Source organism: Periplaneta americana, chromosome 17 (assembly GCF_040183065.1).
Source record: "Periplaneta americana isolate PAMFEO1 chromosome 17, P.americana_PAMFEO1_priV1, whole genome shotgun sequence".
Lineage (NCBI taxonomy): Eukaryota > Metazoa > Arthropoda > Insecta > Blattodea > Blattidae > Periplaneta > Periplaneta americana.
The window spans coordinates 49,641,136-49,661,071 of record NC_091133.1 but is presented as its reverse complement, the minus strand read 5'-3'; the positions used below and the strand labels follow the sequence as shown (position 1 = coordinate 49,661,071).

The 19,936-nt window shown below is 34.9% G+C and overlaps 1 protein-coding gene across 3 annotated transcripts in view; it reads right to left on the bottom strand.

Moving 5' to 3' along the window:
* Positions 1 to 19,936, bottom strand: part of LOC138693114 (zinc finger protein 624-like) — a 42,282-nt gene that overhangs the window by 14,260 nt on the left and 8,086 nt on the right. For all 3 annotated transcript variants that reach the window (XM_069816749.1, XM_069816747.1, XM_069816748.1), the window contains exons 4-6: positions 18,116 to 18,330; positions 12,911 to 13,119; positions 10,095 to 10,231 (exon numbers count right to left, since the gene is read on the bottom strand). In XM_069816749.1, the coding sequence (XP_069672850.1) occupies positions 10,095 to 10,231; positions 12,911 to 13,119; positions 18,116 to 18,330 (561 nt within the window). The remainder of the gene's footprint in view (positions 1 to 10,094; positions 10,232 to 12,910; positions 13,120 to 18,115; positions 18,331 to 19,936) is intronic.

Sequence of the window (19,936 nt, the reverse complement as noted above, 5' to 3'; positions counted from 1 at the left end):
ACTTGCTTAAGACTGCATCATCATTATAATTGTATAACATGCATTTAAAATCACATCGAAAAAATTTAGCACAATTAATTTGACTTTAGAAATAAAAAGAAAATATGGACATATCTGTAACTACCACTAACATTATAGAAAAAAAAGTCCTATCCTCCTGAATGATGCTATATTTTAGTGAAATATTTACACAACTACATGTGCGTGAAATGCCAGTCACAACCTACATCTATAAGAATTCTTCATGATAAGACTGGCAATACTGTGAAATCTTTCTGGTGAAGATGATAGTTATCTTTCAGTGAGATAAAAATTATACAGCAGAGTATATTCATAATGAAACCGACAGTGAGTCATTATAAACTTTATATGAAGGAAAAAAGTACAATGCAATGCGTGAAAAATAATTTCACTGTGAATTATTTGATACATGAATTTGATTTCCACATAGGTCAAAACTAAAATATTCTACAAAACCACATGAAACTCGATTTTTTCCTACCCTACTATTGTTGGTGGAATTTGTGTAAATGAATACCTACTAGTTTCTAAAATACATTCAAATTGTCTAATAAACGGAAATAGTTTTTGCCTTCAGACCTGTATAGACATATGGCAAGCACATGTGTTAAAATAAGTGGCTGCCCATCAAAAAAGTCTGAAGAATTAAGTGAAAGAAGTAAACACAGAAAAACAAAAGAACTGAGGAAGAATGTAACACCTAAACAATTAATTTATGCAGCAGCAATGAGTTTGCGGGCTAAATTGTCGACAAAAATTACGACTACTAGGCCTCCTAATGCAAAAAAAGTTTGTGGATCTTGGAAGTTAGGTAAGAAACTCCCCACGAAAATGTCTCCCGACGAAGCTGTGTCTTTCCTAGTTAGTGAAAATTTATCAAAGAGGCAGTATAAATTATAAAAGTAAGAAAGAAAGAATAGAAAGAAATTAAGGAAGAAATCACAGTCACAGTTTATATCAGGCTTATCATAGTGTGTTGTGTAAGGTCGGTTTTCACATTGGGTACTGTGTGGTGACTCTACGGCAGCCGTCGGCAAATCACTGATGACATCACTGGACGCAAGCCGCAATACATAAGATGTAATATTAATTGAGGAATATAGAGCACTTCGTTTGGATCCCAGTGGCGAACCCTCAACACAGGCATCTGACGTAGACTACACAATATTGATTTATAGATGGACAGATTATATTTTATTTCACCTTTATTTTTACTGTGCTACAACAACCTAGGAAAATACGTCACAAATTGCCACTCTTAATACAACTCGTAAATTTTCGTCTGTTAGTCACGATCTTTATTTAGATATACAAGTTTTCGTTCAGAAAACAAGTGTTCCGAAGTATAGGCTATTGAATATAGAGCCAAACTAGCAGCTATGTAGGGTAGTGGCAGTTGACCTATGACAGGACTACACATATTTTCTATGGAGAGCATTTAAAAAAAATCTAAGCCAGTCTGGTGTGTTTATACAATGGCAACGTTTTATGTCCTCACTTATTTCCAACTCTCTTAATAACACGTTACTCCACCTAGTAGAAATTTTTAAAGACATATTTCGAGTCCCATATGTTACTACAGATACAAGTTGCTTTATGTGCAGATTCATTTCTTCTATATTTTCTTCATGCTTGAAATAACTCTTCTCCTGTTGTATTTCCTTTAAGTGCAATAACATCGAGGAAATATTCTTATACATAGAGATCCTTCGTAATTCCACGAGTGAACATTACCAGTTCTACTGTATCAATATCTGTGTTTCCACCTAAAGCAAGAGATTAGACCACTGTTTATGCATCTTTGATTTATTTCTCGTTCAGCTAGTGTTTCAATATCCCTTATCCTCCTTTGTATTGTTTGTGTGGATAATTTCATACTGTTAAAAACATCAGATTATTCGGGGCAAATAATGTTAGCAACTTTATTCAGACATGTTTTAATGAACTGTCCTTCATTATAGCACTTCAATAATTTTGAGATTTCCGAAGCAGTAACATAACTTCCATGGAGTTTCCTTTGACTCACAGCTTGTTTCATCATATTTTAGTACCGGAACTGTTATTTGAATTTAGTTTTCCTTTTTAATGTTTTAATTGCTTCGCCCCATCAAGCCCTACGAAAAGAAATTTATGTTTACACTTATTTCTACTGTATACATTGCCATTTACAATTACATTGATATGTTCATGCTCACCTATGATTTCGTGATAATCTTATGATGTATCGTAATGTCGCTAGATATTTGATTTATAAGTGCCTCTTAGAATTTTAGAACACAAGAAACATCTACATTGTCATCATGTGCACAACAAAAACTGTTCCTCCCATTCTTCCTTAAACACACATTTCCGAATAGATGAAGGTTTTAAGAAAGAAGGAATCTAAATCTTATCAAATAACCTGCCACTGATAGATGCCTGTGTACTGGAATTGTAGGGGAGTTGGATGGAAGGGAGGGGATGAAGCAAAGATAGTTCACTGCGTTGCTCCTGCAACGTAACTATTGCCAGTGATCACGATGATATTTTTGCCGATCCCTGCTCTATGGGGACTAACTTACTTGGGGAATGTGTCATGTGCTGTCTGTTTTAACATGAGGGACTGTGCGGTAACTGTACGTGGACAGTTTTTCTCACATTTTGCACTTTACATACGCCTCTTCTTCTTCTTCTTCTTCTTCTTCTTGCCTAGCTGTAATCATAGGTATGTCGAGGAAGATGTTGTCATGGCTTGTGTTACAAAAGTGAGAGAAGAGAAAAATGAAGAGGACAAATGTATGGATTCATGATTTGTGGAGGGCACGTGATGAGGAAGGGGAGTTCCACACCATCTTTTGTTGCTTAAAAGATGATCCAGTAAAGTGATCACGCTCTTGCACCAGTATTATTAACTGTTCTTCCAGTCCAGAGTTCCAGCTTGCCCTTTCGGAATGAAAGGGAAACAAGGAGTTCGACTAACATATAACAGAACAGAGCAATGCAATATGGAAACATTGGAAGCTCCAGATGTCTGGTGTTATACACAAATGGAAAGTGAAAACACCCGAAGTTATCTTAAGAAGGTCTGTGGGTGGTCTCATACGTTTTTACATAGAGGTCTGTGCTCGTACTGTGCCGTAACCACCTGGGATCACGGGACCGAAATCGCCTGACCAAGTGATTCCAGACAGTACAGTCTGCGCACAGTCTCCTAGTGAAAACAGAAAGCAGCTTCTCAATATAAATCAAATGGGGAGTACTGTTTACCCATCCACGAGAAAATGACACAGTCACCGTACTTTCTCGAATATCCAATGCCCTTGAATAAGCCGTGTATACCCACTTCTGAAAGGGGAAGAAGAAGAAGAAGAAAACTTTTCATCAAATGTATTCACGAGAAATTAAAAACAATTAGACACAAATACAGTTCAGTTAACAAAAATTAAATTTTATCCTGGAACAGGACGAATTTCAAGCACATCCTATATGCACACATGTCAGTTGTTTGCTTAATCTGCCATTTACATGATAATCTGTACAGTCATTCCATGTCAATCAACACACTGATTCTGATTGACGTTTTTTTTTTAACCTTCTATATTACGTGATCTTACATAGTTATGAATGGAAATCGTAAGAAACATTTTTTTTGTCCTGTGTTAAAAAGTTATTAAATATTAATTTTTATATATTTTATCTAAAATTGCTGTGTCCTGGAGTAGTGGATTACCATTTTTTTCCGGAACCAGATGAGGTACAGACCCAAACAATGTCTCATTTTAAAGCTCTTTTAATAGGCTTTAATTTGATGACTAACATGTCAGGGGTTACAATATAAAATTTTTTCTTAAAATCCAAACTTAGCTTTAAAATTCAGTTTTCTCAGAAAATGGATAACAAATACAGCACTGGCCTTCTGTGCTCGATCCCGGCCCAGGTCAATGACATTTAAGTGTGCTTAAAATGTGACAGGCTCATGTCAGTAGATTTACTGGCATGTAGGAAGAACTCCTGCGGAACAAAATTCTGGCACATTGGCAATGCTGATATAACCTCGGCAGTTGTGAGCATCGTTAAATAAACCATAATTTTCATAATGGACTCAGATGATGAGGATAATATAAAAATGGATTTGAGGGAGTGGGATAAAATGGTAGAGACTGGATTAATCTTGCTCAGGATAGGGACCGAAGGTGGGCTTATGTGAGGGGGCAATGAAACTCCGGGTTCCTTAAAAGCCATTTGTAAGTAAATCAGTTGTCTTGTGTTGAACTTAGCTGCCTGGACCCGTGAATGTCACCCGGAAGATAAATATTCATTTAGCAGTCAGGATCTCGGTTTGAGGAAATCAAAATAAGGTCAGCCTACTTCTGAAGAAATATAATTACTTAAGACAGTGATTTTTGAATAAATAAAGCAATTATTAAATATATTATATTCGTTATAAAAAAAGTAAAACAAACAAAATTCCATTTGTCAATCATATGACTTATAACTATTTGCAGCTTATTAAAACGCGTTAATACATGTCAATTATTATATGTACAGTATTTTACAGAATTTGTGCAAGAACATCACAATATCGCATACATACAACATTTAATTAAGTGTTGATACAACATTCAACAAATATGCTTGAAATAAACATAACATATGGAAGAAATATTTCATCCACTTCATAATATATAAAGAAGACACCAATTATAATATAGTAACAAATATATACATAATCAACACATATCACGATATTTTAGCACAAATAATAAATAGTTATCTTTCATGTGCAAAAATGACACTTTTAAATCTTTCAACAAATACAAATGTAATGTTAGCCATAAATGTAACGTGAGGTTTTTGTATTATATATATATATATATATATATATATATATGTTTTCAGACACTAACATGATATAATGTCCCGCGCCGTGGTGTCGCGGTCTAAGGCATCCTGCCTAGGACTCGCATTACGGAATGCGCGCTGGTTCGAGTCCTCATGGGGGAAGAAATTTTCTCATGAAATTTCGGCCAGTGTATGGGACTGGTGCCCACCCAGCACTGTGATGCACTTGGGGAGCTACAATAGGTAGCGAAATCCGGTTGCAAATACCAGCTATAACGGCTGGGGGGATCATCGTGCTAACCACATGATACCTCCATTCTGGTTGGATGATTGTCCACCTCTGCTTTGGCATGTGGTCGTGAGGCCAGCAACCGGCTGGTCGGTCCAGGCCCTTCACGGGCTGTAGCGCCACGGATTATTATTATTATTATTATTATTATTATTATTATTATTATTATTAACATGATATAATAACATGACATGATAATTATTTGTACAAGGCATATTTTTAAAATTACTGTTTTAAATTTTGCTGTGATAGCGATTTTGAGCATGAGAAATGACTTCCTCTATTCTTTAGCAAGCCAGACGTAGCTGTGAGTAGTAGTCATTTTGTGTTTCCTTATTGTGAGAGCGTTTTGAAATTTTCAAAACAATCGAACAACCCCTCATTTCTCGTGGAAAACAACTGAATAGACTACAGTGGACTATAGTGGAATTTATGTTGTCAGCAAACAGCTGGATACATTAAGAAGATTGCTTGCTTGAATGACCCGCCAAGTGTGAAGTCTGATCAGTGATTCGTTTTTTGAATGTGAGATATGTTACGCCAGCAGACATTCATCGCCTACTGTGTAAGGTTCATTTTTTTAGTTGGTTATTTAATGACGCTGTATCAACTACTAGGTTATTTAGCGTCGATAAGATTGGTAATAGCGAGATGAGGCCAAGGATTTGCCATACATTACCTGGCATTCACCTTACGGTTGGTGAAAACCTCGGAAAAAACCCAACTAGGTAATCAGCCCAAGAGGCGTGTGAGGTTTATGGGGAAACAATAATGAGCGATGGAATGGTGAGGAAGTGGCTGGACAGTTTAAGTAACTAAGGTCGTGAAAATGTGCATGATGAGCCACGGAGCGGCCGACCATCTGTGGTCACGGATGATTTGGTGCAAGCCGTGGAAGCAAAACTTTGCGATGACAGCCCTGACTTGGTACCAAGCAATTTCACCTGTTTCTTCATCTGAAGAAATTTCATGGTGGAAAACATTTCAATGACGACACTGAGGTCGTGAAACAAGAAGTGAAGACTTGGCTTTCATCACAGACAGCATCATTCTTTGACGAAGGCATACAAAAACTGGTTTCCTGTTATGACAAGTGCCTCAATAATGGCGGTGACTATGTGGAGAAGTAGTTTAAGGTGTAACATAATGAATGAAAATAAAGTATTTGGAAAATAATGTTATTTTTTTAAATATTTTAAAAACACGCATTGTGTATATGTATACATACAGTATATATACAACTTTCAATGAAATTAGATATTAACGATAACCCTTTACATAAAACCCATAGACATGAAGCTCATAAATTAACATCATACCCATTTATACTTATACTCTTTAATTACTGATAGATTACTATAAGAAACAAGAATGGAACACAAATCTAACAATGTAACTTAGGATAATTAGATACCTCAAAATGAAATTATCTAATGATGCAAAGAAAGGCGAAAACGTTCATACATATTTTTAAATAATTAACATGTATTAACGCATGTTAATAAACGGCAAATAATGATGTCATATGATTGACAAATTGAATTTTGTTTGTATTACTTAATGCTAAGACTTATCTGAAAAACTAACATGAATTGTAAATTACGTTATAGAAAAGCTTAATAAATATTGTAAAATGAAATTTCTGGGCAGGACGCCATATTTGTTTACCACCTTTGATAGGGAAATTAAGAGATTACATGCTCTTAAATGTCTACATAACAAAGACAATGGGCCTACAAACCAAAACATTCAGGCACATGACTAGATGCTCGAGATTGTGCGAATGTTAGTCACCCTGGAGCAATGTATTGGTACATGATCTGAAAAATGACAATTACTAGAAATAATGACAGTTGAAGAGTGTTAATCGAGGTCCACTGTACAAAATTAACCTTCCCCTATAGCAGCAAGTAGAAATTACTAAGACGCGTAGACATGTTAGTGAGACATCAACAGTAAGCTATTTATTCATTATTCAAATGTTATGTTAGTGAGACATCAGCAGTAAGCTATTTATTTATTCATCATCATTCAAATGTTATCTATATTGTTCTTGCTCAAAGTGAAATCATTGATTTCGCCTGTCAAATGAAATTCTTCAGAATCTTTTTTGTCTACTCAGCCAACAAATTTCAGTACAGAAAAGAAGCTAATATTGGCCGTCCATTAAAAAGATGGAAGGACTCAGTCCCTTGAAGAGGAAACAGGTCTATGGCCAAATTCCAGGAAGCCGAAGAAGAAGAAAAGAAGCTGTGAAGAATATTCAGCTTTTACTCTACTGAGGAGAGCCTGGAACTGGCAGTGATTCAAATTATTTAATCTGATATAACTGATAATTTTTATATTTTTCATAACATTTTTTAATTTTACATTTCGTACTCAGGTTTTCCCACTACATAATTTAGTGCTACTGCAGGAGATTTTATTGCCAAGCTTAGCAACTTTTTTTCTGAAGTACAGACAGCACCCTTATATAAAATAAATTTTGTAATTTTAACAGATTCTAAGTATCTATAAACAGAATTCTGTCATTACTGATCACCCATCATACACAAAGAATTCTTTTACGTGCTTTATTTCCTCATGTGATGGAAGCCACACTTTCGAAAGTATGTATTGTGTATAAAAATTCGGTTTGAACCTCAGATATATTAACTCAGAGGCAAAACAAATTACTATCAGTTTACTGAATTGTAAACTATCGTTCTTACTAATAAAAACTCTATATACAGACGTTTAACTGTCTTATACAATGAGTAGCTCGTTTATAAGCCGTGTGTAAATTCCTTATTAATAATCACTACATATGTCGTGTATAATAGTATGACTGTTACACAGCTACGTCATTGTTTCGTCATTACTTCGTTACGAAAGGTAATAGAATATCTGAGTTCTTATTGCATCCGGTAGAGCGCTCTAGTGTGGCGTGTTAAATATCGATAGTACAACTGGCTCTAATCAATTACCACACTACATTTTGGTCAAACAGTACAAGCTAGAGCAATATTATTGTAATAATTCTATGAACTTTGGTTTGTTCTTCTGTGGTTACAAGGTAACCATCATCATAAAATGACAGTCGATACGAACAGCTGTTAGAGGGGTGGCGATTTTTTTGCTATATACAACGCTTAAACAAGGGGTTTTGTGTATATAACTACTGCAAAGCAATTCCCATTGTATAGTTACAGCCTGTTTATACGTCCATAGCTTATTCACGGTTTATTAATAACGTTTTCTGTCTCAACTCTGCATAAGTCTCGTATAAAAACTATACACGGTTTATTAGTAAGACTGTATGTGACTAAAAAGTGTATAACAACAACGATAATAATAATCATGCTGTTACTACTACAGTGCCTCCAACTTAAAATCCAACTCAGGCACCGGCAGGCGCCTCAAGTTGTAAAACCCAGCGGTGTTGTGCAATAATTGAATGGCTAAGGAGCACGGCAAGCATTCTTTTTACACACATTTAGTGTTAGTTTATCTTCTGTAAAATTAAATGAATAGTGCTTATTTCCTTACCTTAAGACATAAGATGTTCAAAATGACCTCCTCAAGCTTCAGTACAATGTTCACACTGGCGAAGGAGATGCTGTAATATGCGATCCAATTCCTGCCTTGAAATGCTGGAAATCACGGCCTGAATATTTTTTTGAAGTTCCTCTAATGTATGAAGATTGTTCACATACACTTCATGTTTTAACATATACCAAAGATAAAAGTCACATGGATTAAGATTCGAGGAACAGGGGGGCCAATTAACGATCACTTGGTTACCAAACACATGCCTTAATTCCTGCAATAGATCGCTAGCCTATATAGGCTGTTGCATTGTCTTGCATAAACCATCCATAATTTTTTTTCATCCTCATTCATTTCTTCAAAAAATTGAGACAATATGTCACTGATATAAAAGTGAGAATCTACTGTGTTATAATGGAAGATTGGCCCAATTATTCTCCTGAAAGTGATCGCACAACACACATTAACTTTAACATCATGCAGAGGTGCTTCATCAAGCACGTGGGGATTGTTGTCACTCCCAATAGTGATTATTCTGTGAATTTACATATCCGCTTAAATGCAATCATGCTTCATCAGTAAAGAACAACAGTTCGGGATTGATTATACCATTGTGTATGGAACTTAAAAGTCAGTTACAGAAATTAATTCTAACATTATGATCAGGAATGTTCAGTTTGTGAGTTCTTCTAATTTTATAAGGCTTTAAATGTAGCAATTTCGTGACTTTATGGGCAATCCTACAGACACACCACACTGTGCAGCTACACGTGAGATAGATTTTTCTGAATTCGCCTCTAAGAGTGCTCCAAAACCATCAAGCTTTTCCTCTGTTAGTACAATGCGTCTCTTGATTTTCTTCCTGTCTAAAACTGAACCAATGATACAAAATTTCCTGAAATCGTGGCCTTATTTGGGACAGTTGCATCAGGGAATTGACAACGAAATTTACGACAACTTTTGTAGGATTTCTTCTTCGGATACGTCAAAAGTAAAAACATCCTCTCTTCAGTGGTAAACACCATGATAAATTTAAACTTAAACAGAGCACAGTTCACCAAACGTTAAATGAAAACTAAAACTGACCAAACACGTACACACTTTGCAGAAAAGAAACTAACACTAACTGCAAGCTGGGTTGCACAATCCTGCTGGGTTTTCTGCTTGAGAGACTAGAATATCCATCCAGCCTCCTGCCTGCCGCCGCACAACACCGCTGAGTTTTCCCGCTATAGAGATCGGCTTATTGCCCACCTGCCTGCCGTGACCAGGGTTGTGTCTTCAGTTAAAGGCTCTGTACTACTACTACTACTACTACTACTACTACTACTACTACTACTACTACTACTACTACTACTACTACTACTACTACTAATAACAACAACAACAATAATAACAATAAACTTTTGAGTAATTTAATCAAATTGTGTCTTACCAGAACCGTTTCAGTTTCGTCAAGGATTTTAGCTTCTCCTCAGCTTCTAGGCAGGACTGGGAAAATGCATAGCACATGTCTAGCTTCACCACACAAGCAGAACACAGCTGCTTTGGCAGTGGATCAGTCTTTTGCACCTGTAAAATAAACATTTTATCATACTGACTTACCTTCATAGATAATTTCGTGTCCTCAATTGAAGCTAACCTAGTGAAATACATATGCTGGCCAAACATTATAATAAATAATAATAATAATAATAATAATAAATAGAACCTACGTCACAATTTAGAATCTAGAAATCGTTTTGATTTCAGTTTTTTTTAACGTGAATATGTTTATCTGTGAGCTACAATGTAGATTTATGTGTAACACCGAGATGATTGTGTAAGTGTAAGACCTGTTCAAAGGTTAACAGCTCAGGAATGGTACACACTAGAAGGTTGAATTCTGAATATAAAATATATAGAAAATATAGATCTTTAAGGGCATCTACGTTATTTTATCATAAACAAAAAGTTAACAAAATTTAGTATAAATGCCCAATTTAAGTGCTTGCCTTTCCTAAACAGTAAGAGATGGAATCAGACATATTGGTTATGAAATATACGGAATTTTACAGACTTTCAGCTTCTCTAATATTTCTAAAACTGTTGCACAGTAAATTGCTGAAAACAGTCGTCACAAAAGGCAAAAATGATCAAATAAACAAGAAACTTCGGCACCAGCAATTACTTTCATAAACATTTTATGAAGAACAACTTTGTTATGTTTATGGAAGAAATGTTTGGTTTGCAGCTATTATCCAATCGCAAAACTAGTATTACTAGATCTAAGTCTTACACTGATATGATGTTCACTAGAAACATTGAATCTCTTTCGTGTATGAACTATGCTACATATTTAGTTAGCATCAACTTACATTGAGAGACAGTAACTAAAGCAAACCCTACTACTTCTCCTTCTTTCTTTAGTGCAAATTAAAATAAAGTGTACGTAGTTATGGTGTAAAAATAAAGTAGTCAGTAATATACATAAACACAATATATTTAATTTTTTCAAACACACATTGTATTCTTTTAGTAGACATATTCACGGAAAGGCTCTCTTGAAACTGTGGTTTCACTAGCAATTTTTCCAAGTACCAATATGTTTATCTTTCAAGGACGTGCCTAACGATTTACTGAAAGTCATTTTCTTCCACACAAAGTCTTTGTACTTAATTCTGAGAGTGAAATATACATTAGGATAACAATTATTATACAATGCTCCCCACAATTGAAAGAGCTTAAGAGTATATTAAAAGTGCATCACTGGGAGTAACAAGAAGAATATTCACAAGAAATTACTTTATATTGATACTGCCATTTCCAACTAGATGACGAATATGATGATATAACGATTGTAATTAAATCAAGAATTAGTAGGTCTATTCTACAATTACATGTCAACAAAAATAATGCAAAATCCTTCTGCGCCCAAACTGCTGTTTTAGTATGTTTTAGTTTCTGGCGCTTTGGTTCAGAGTGTAAAATTTCCATATCTGTCTCTATATTGATATAGTTGTGGCTGGAGTTGGTGATGTGTAATAAGCACAAGAAATAAACACAACACAAGCACAAGATAACAAGTACATCACACTAACATACAAAAATAAAACACACATAAGATTGCAGCTTTCTTAGAAAGTTAAAATATAACACTGCATACAGAAAACAGAACACAATCATTACTAACACACAAACAAGACAACAAACATGCAGTAGTTGTAACAACTTCTACATTAGACAAACTGGAGATTTTTTCAAAGATAGTACAATGAACAAATTACAGCCATAATCCAACTATGCAGAACACAACACCAATTTAAACCACAACTACAACAATACAGAAACAGATATGGAAATTTACACACTGAACTGTAAAATCTAAAAATGAACTCACTAGAACAATATGAAATTTTTAAGCACTTAAAAACACAAACACAACATATCCTCAACATTTAGCTGAATGTCAAAATGCACAACCTTCTCGATACAACACTACCAATCACAAACACACCCCACCACTATCTACACTCCCCCTACAACATCCAGTAATAAGAAGCCAAAAGAACGCGCAAAATCTCACTAGAATGTTTGATAATGGCGAAAACCATATCAAAAATACTCACAAAGGTATCATATTTTCTTAAGTTTCAATAGTTAACATAGTACATTATTAAAAGTTGTTAATTTACAAGTTTTAACGTATAATCATTAGTAAATTTCTTTATAAGTGATCTGAATGCCTGTAAGTAATTTTGAACTTTCTATGGATGTGCCTGTTATAACAAGATTCAAGCAGGGAATATTTCCAGCAAGTGGTCTGTTATAAATGAATATATATCGCACTCCCAGTAAATACTACTGTATGTCAAAAAACACATGTCAGTTTCGTAAATTATTTACAACACTATTTTACTAATTGGAGGTATGAAATTATAATAAGAAAATAATAAATTATCAAAGGTTTTGGTACCTATTTATTAAAATATTTTTACAGCAGTATTTTACAAGGAAATAGCATATCTTTACGAATCACAATTTTCGAGTTATCTATTAAGTACATCTATATGAAAAACCTCCATTTCGAAATTAAACCCCATATAAGGAATGTATGGTGAAGTATGAAGTATGGTCGTGCATAACGTTACTCAGAAGAGGATGAAGCCTGACAGCACCTACTCCCTTTACTTTCTCCACACAATTTCTGTAAGGGATTAGCAACATTTTCCATTTCATTACACTAGACTACAAGCCATATTATACACGTACCAGAACAGGTAAGCTTTCATTGATCTTGTTTGCTATGTTGAGCTGCTTCCCTGTGGAACTGAATATGTAGATCACATCTCCTGTGTTGCTGGCACATAATCTACATAATTGACCTGGATGTTTCGTAATTTCACCATCATCAACGTTCATATAAGCATCTACACTACTCTCTGCATCTGGCTCAGTTTTAATTATAGTTTCACATATATCTGTAAAAAAAAAACAATGGATATAAAGTGACAGCTATGGAAGAGTGTTAACTGTAATACAATACAAAGTTTTATTAATTCAAAGTTGAGAAGCAATATAAGGAGAAATTGATTATACATTCAATGAACAGTATCAACTAGAATAAGAATATAATGACAATATAAAAAAGATTGGTGTCATAAATATGATATTTTCTCATATGTTTCATATATTTCAATTCATAGTTTATTTTCTTAAACTATCAATCAAAGAAGTCTTACTTAATTTCACTTGTTTATATTGCACTGTCTACACTAGAAACAAATTAACTTAAAAGCTAGTTTCAAAGCGGCACAAGATTATTTATAATCGAGTCAAAGTCGGGATAGGAGAAGAAATGTCCAAAAGAAGAAGTGGAATAGAGAGAGGGATACAACAAGGCTGCCCTGTTCAACATTTACTTGGGAGATTTAGTGAAGAATTGTTTTCAGAACATGACGGGTAATAGTTGGAGAAAAGAGAATAAAGTGCATAAGATTTTCTGCTGATAAGACATTGTTAGCAGAAGAGGAGATGATACTAGGGTAACTGAACAAATGGAACTGAATGACAGCTGTGAGCAGTAAGGGATGAAGGCAAATGCAAACAAGAAGACCATGGTTATTGGAAGAAAAATATAGACGATAAATGTGCAAATTCGAAATGAGACATTGGAACAAGTGGACGGCTACAAATATTCTGGATGTACTATAAGTAGTAACATGAGCTGCTTTAAAGAAGTCAAAAGGAGCATAGGCATGGCAAAGAAAGCTTTTAACAGAAAATGGATAATTTTATGCGAAAACTGAGAGACCAATGAAGTGCTTTGTGTGGAGTGTGACATTTTATGGAGCAGAAAAATTGGCATTACGGCTAAATGAAACGACTGAAAGCTTCTGAAATGTGGATATGGAGAAGAATGGAGTGTACAAAATGGACAGAAAAAATAAGAAATGAAGCTGTGCTAGAAAGAATGGGTGAAAACAGAATAATGCTGAAACTGACCAGGAAGAGAAAAAGAAATTGGTTAGGTCACTGGCCAAGAAAAAACTACCTACTGAAGGATGTTCTTGAAGTTATGGTGAATTAAAAAAAAGTTTGGGGCAGAAGAAGATATTAGATGACAGACAACATTAAGGCATATAGAGCATATGTGGGAACTAAGAGAAAAGTAGAAAAGAAGGAAGATTGAAGACATGCCCCTGGGCAGAAAACTAGGTATATATATGTACTATAGAGAAAATGCATGAATGAAATAATTTACTGTGAACTTATATATGATGACTGCTTCTTTAGTGCAGTGTTAGCTTGTCTGACTATGAAACAAGAAGTCCTGGGTTCGATTCCCGGCTACACCAAAGATTAATTTCAAGAGTGTAAGGCTACTGGTAGTCACACAGTACTACTAAATGGTAAGTTTTTGGATCGGTTCTGACATCTTATGTGGCTCTTGCATCATAGAGTTAAATAAAATGATGAACTTTAATTTCGTGCACCATAGACAAAAGGAATTTTTTTATAATAATAATAATAATAATAATAATAATAATAATAATAATAATAATAATAATAATTTTATAATAACTTTATTATTATTATTATTATTACTATTATCATTATTATTATTTATTATCATTTAGATTGATGTAGTTAATTTTGCAAGAATTCACATGAAATAGATATTCATATGCAAGCTGAGTAAAGAGTATGGGATATTGCTTGTAGCTTTCCTACTTTTAACTTCATGAAGAAACTTACACAAAGTTACAGGGGGTGAAAAAATTAAATATTTTGAATACATTTTGAAAAATTGTATTTTTAATTTATAAAGGTGTGCCAAAGAGTCTGTTTTTTAAATGGCACCACATAATTACTTTTCCATTTTTGGATTCTTCAGGTCTCAAAATATACAAAATAATATATTTTTTTTAACTTTTATAAACTATTATTTTGTAAAAACTGCTTCAAATTTATGACCCCAACATATGTATACAACCTTTGACATGGAAAATGGTTGCTCTCCTATAGCGTGAATTTGTGTAAGTGTCGTTTGCTTTAACGCACGATGTACACAGGGGAAGATTAAGCACTGAGGACAAAGTCAAGTCACAGCAGTGATGTATTTGTATATCACGAAACGACATATTCCCTACAAAGCTTTTATGACTTAAGAATAGAGCTCTTTCTTCTTGTTCCAAAGATCTGTGTTCAAATAAAAAATAAAGCATCAAGTGTATGTTGAAATATTTGATGTGAATATGTTCATGCTAAACTAGAGAAATGTGCAACTCACAATCCATAACGTAACTTCTCATTAGCATTTAGTAGTATAAATGTTCTAAAAATGAATAAATGTTTGGAACATTATCATATAACAACAAAACTTAATATGCACTGGTACTTATAAACCAAAATGTACTAGTTCACTTAGCCTTACAAAGATTACTTAAGCTTTTGTAACTGCCATCACAACTTCAATGCCAATTTCAACACATGTAAAACATACTTAAGAAACTCAAATTCTCCTTATTCCAACCCAACAAGCAACTTTCTTCTTACAATGTAACTACACTTTATTTAAATCCTGTTGTGTATTCACAAAATTATGCATGCGTGATATCATAGCCTTCTATCGTCTCTTCAGTCTTCAAAAAAAAAAAAAAAAAAAGAAGAAATCTGAATGTCCATGGCTGATCAAGCTTGCCAATGGGACAGAATAATTATAGTCAACCAAATATCTAAACATTAAAAATGAGATACAATTACTTTTGTTTCAGTTATATGCAAATATGTGCATTTTATTTGGCAGAAGAATAAATTTCCAGATTTTTTCAATATCCTGACATTTCCCGTTTTCCTGTCATTTAACAAAATCCCTGACATTTCCCAGTTTTTCCACTTTTCTATACACGGGTGAACACCCAGAAAATCCAATAGGAAAAATACACTGGGACACCATACTTTCCTTGCCATCATTCTATAATTTATTTTTAATTCACCAGTGAATTAAAAATAAATTACAGAATGATAGTTTAGTAGTGTTAAAGATGGTGACGATGGTGGTCACCATCTTTAACACTACTAACTAGTATACTTCTGACCCATAGAATGAAGTGACTTTGTTGCCTGGTACAATTTTGATCCATGTAATGAAGTGAAAGCATTGTCTGGTGCACTTTTAACCCATATAAGGAAGTGAGAGAATTGCCTGGCACACTTTTAACCCATGTAAGGAAGTGAGAGAATTACCTGGCACACTTTTAACCCATGTAAAAAAGTGTTAAAGTCGCCTGGTATGCTTCTGATCTATGCATTGAAGTACCAGAGTCGCCTAGTATGCTTTTCACTCATGTAATAAAGTTACCCTTGGAGATGAAGTGGTTATGACTGGAGTCAAAGTTCTCAAGTTCAAGGATGAAAGGACTGTGTTGTAGATTTACAGCAATTAAAAGAATCTTGTCCTTGAATGAGAAAGACTCCACGCAAAATTTACAGCTATTACTCGCCCACACCAAAATTCAACTCAGCTGATCATCATCCTCGCCGATCATTCTGGCTGGCTGGCTTTATGAGGATTGGATCCAGGATGTGTCCATACACTTAGGCATGCTTTGGTACATAGTGTACCCCATATATGCGATGATTGTCTGACAGGTGACCTGAGTGGCATACGTGAATCTGACGCTGACAGGTGGACTATCCTGCCTCTGACAGAACCGGGACTCATTTCGTGGACTAGTTGCCTGATAAGCCTCTGAGACCCAGAGCTCAGACCTTCCTGATCATCTGACAGTGACAGGTGGGTCATCTTGCCCCAGTCCCTGATAGAGCTAGGCCCTATCTGCATATGAGTACAGTGAAACCTCTCATTTACGGACACTGAAGGGATGTAACAATCTGTCCACATGTGGGAGGGAAGCTTCCCAATCTAACAGCAATTTATAACATGCATTATATATCCCTTCATATGCGAAGACAAAGAGGAAGGCAGAAAATAGGAAAGACTGGAGAATGCTGGGTTTGCAGTGAAAGACCTGCCCTTGGGCAGAACATTATGAATGAATATATCCCTTCATGCTTTAAATGCAATTTTATGATTTCGTTTATTCATCCACTTCCAGCTAACAAGGAGTAGCTGGCTGGGCTAGTGGTAGCGTGTGAGACCCTTGTCTTCTTTCATGTTAAGGAATTTCACCCGCTTCCAACTAACGGTATTGTCTTCTTTCATGTTAAGGAATTTCTGTACAGTCCTCAAAAGTAAATTTTCCATTTTTGCAACACAACAGATCTTGAAATCCAAGTTCTGTCCGTAATCAGGAGGTAAAGCAAGCTTTAGGACTGTCAAACAGCTGTCCGTGTTCGTGTCTGAGAGCGTCCGTAAATGAGAGTTGAATTTATAATTATTTCTATATTATTTCAGTTGGGACATAAAAATCTGTCCGTATATGAGTAGTGCCCGTATCTCGAGAGTGTCTGTAAGGAAAGGTTTCACTGTAGCCTGATAAATTCCAGCAACCTGGATCCTCAAGTCTTTCCTATATCAGCACCCGAAACCTGTACTACCCGCAAGACTTCACACTGCAGATGATAGATGAACTGAGGAGGTGGAGAGTATTGGTGGAATGATAGAGGGAAATGGGAGTACCCTTGGAAAGATCCTCTGCAACATCTGCTTTGTCCATCAAAAATTCCATCATGACCTGATCGGGGATCAAACCAAGGCCGCCTGGATGAAAGACCAGTGCACTAGCAATTGAGATACAGACGCAGGTGCTGATCATCCTATTATCGAGGGTTATGAATTGTCTTTCAGGCGCTCCTTCTATCTCAGAAATGGAATTTTTAAAAAATCATGGAGTGACATAGAAATAAATAAATTGCTTCTGCCAGGGAATGGCGCTCTGATAAAAATAATAATAATTTCCTATCTTCTCTACGAATCAGTAACAAAATTTAAATAAAAGATAAGATCCTTACCTAGAAACACGGAGTCTTCTGTCTCTAACACACAGTCCTGATCACAAGAAGACTGAACCATTGGAAAAACAGTTGGGACAGAGTCTTCTTTTAATTTTCTCCGCGATGAATTGGTAAATTGCTCTTGTATAAAATGATCAGAACACACTGCCAGACTGGGTGTCATATCATCTGCTAGGTCTTCACGCTTGCATACAATCAGCCATCGTTGTCGTCTGTGAAAAGCAGAAGAACATGTTTCACTTGCTGTTTAAAATGAATAGTTACACAAATTAAAAGAGTCAAATTAAATTATACACTTTTTCAGAAAGTAAAGAAAAATTAGCGAACATGCACTTCACCATGCACTTTGGCGAAAATAAATATCCAATGTTGCGAATTTTTCATCGACTATATAAAAAATATGTCAGACATTGTCGCAATATTGTATATACACTCAAATTATGTCTATTCAACAAATAACAAAGGAGTCTTCAGTTCAGCTACTTGAGTGAGTAACTATCATTCTGGCTTATGAAGCAGAAAAGAATGAAATTGCAGATCTTTACACCATTCTAAACAAATTTAAAGATTACTGCAATAATTTGATTTGGTTCAGCTTAAAAATTAACTGTACATCAGTGCAGTTACATTAGCTCTTTTATTATCATTATTAAATCAAGAAAATTGTAATAAATTCTGAGTTCAGAATGTTCTTTAATTTTATGTACAGTAATATCTAATCCATTAACTGAAACTTAACAAAAGAAAAAAAAATCACATTTCAAATAAAAAAGAAATTGGGAGACTGGACCTGAGATAACACTGCTCTGGTAAGCCAAAACTCTGCGCAGCAGATAATTCTTTAGATCGTGCTACACTGTCATGGTGGGGTTTCTGAGGAATATATTTTTTGAAAGAATAGAGGTAGAAATGTAATTTTGGTGCCAGATGAAAATAAAAATCGCAAAGTTTTTTGTCTGTAAATTTGAGCCCTGACCTCATATAACAGACTGAGCAGCCTAATTGACTTTCAAGGCAACCACTTTTATCAATTTCACTATGCTGCCATCTGGTGACTGCAAAAGAAGTTACGTTATAATCTTTATGGAATTGCATGAGCAGCTGTACTTCCATCTATCAGTCGTTACCAAAAAGTGTCTTTTTGACAGTGGAGACTCTGGTGGTGGTTCTCATTTCATAACATGGGAATGGCCAATCTAATATATAATTATGTGATCAGAGGTTTGAGGCATTGAAGGAAACAAAAGATGGTAGTAATCAAACAAATGCAGTAATTTTCATTGTTACAATTAATTATAATACAAGATATGTCCAAAAAAAAAAGTGCAATGTGTTTTGTGGCTGTGATTCATGTATGACGTGAATTCGTCACATATTTAATGAAGAACTACCAGGCGAGAATAACATTCGTCATTGGGATAGACAGTTAAAGAGACTGGAATGGAAGCCTATTGGAGAAAAAACGTACTGGAAGATCAACACTGCACTTTTCTTTTGACAGTCATCTTGTATAATTAGTTATAACAATGAAAATTATCACAACTGTTCAATTGGTAGCATCTTTTATTTCCTTCAGTGCCTCAAACTTACAGACGAAAAACTTTGAGAGTTTTATTTTCATCTGGCACCAATATTACCAATATTCTACTTAGATTCATTAAAAAAATATAATCCTCTGAAACCCCACCATGACTTGGAACACAGCATATATACAAGGTGAATTGCAAGTAAGTCATTAATTTCAGGGTGTTATTCTTTGAGATATTTCAAACAAAAAAGTTTAATACAATTTTGCTCGTTTTTTGCTTTCTTTTCGAG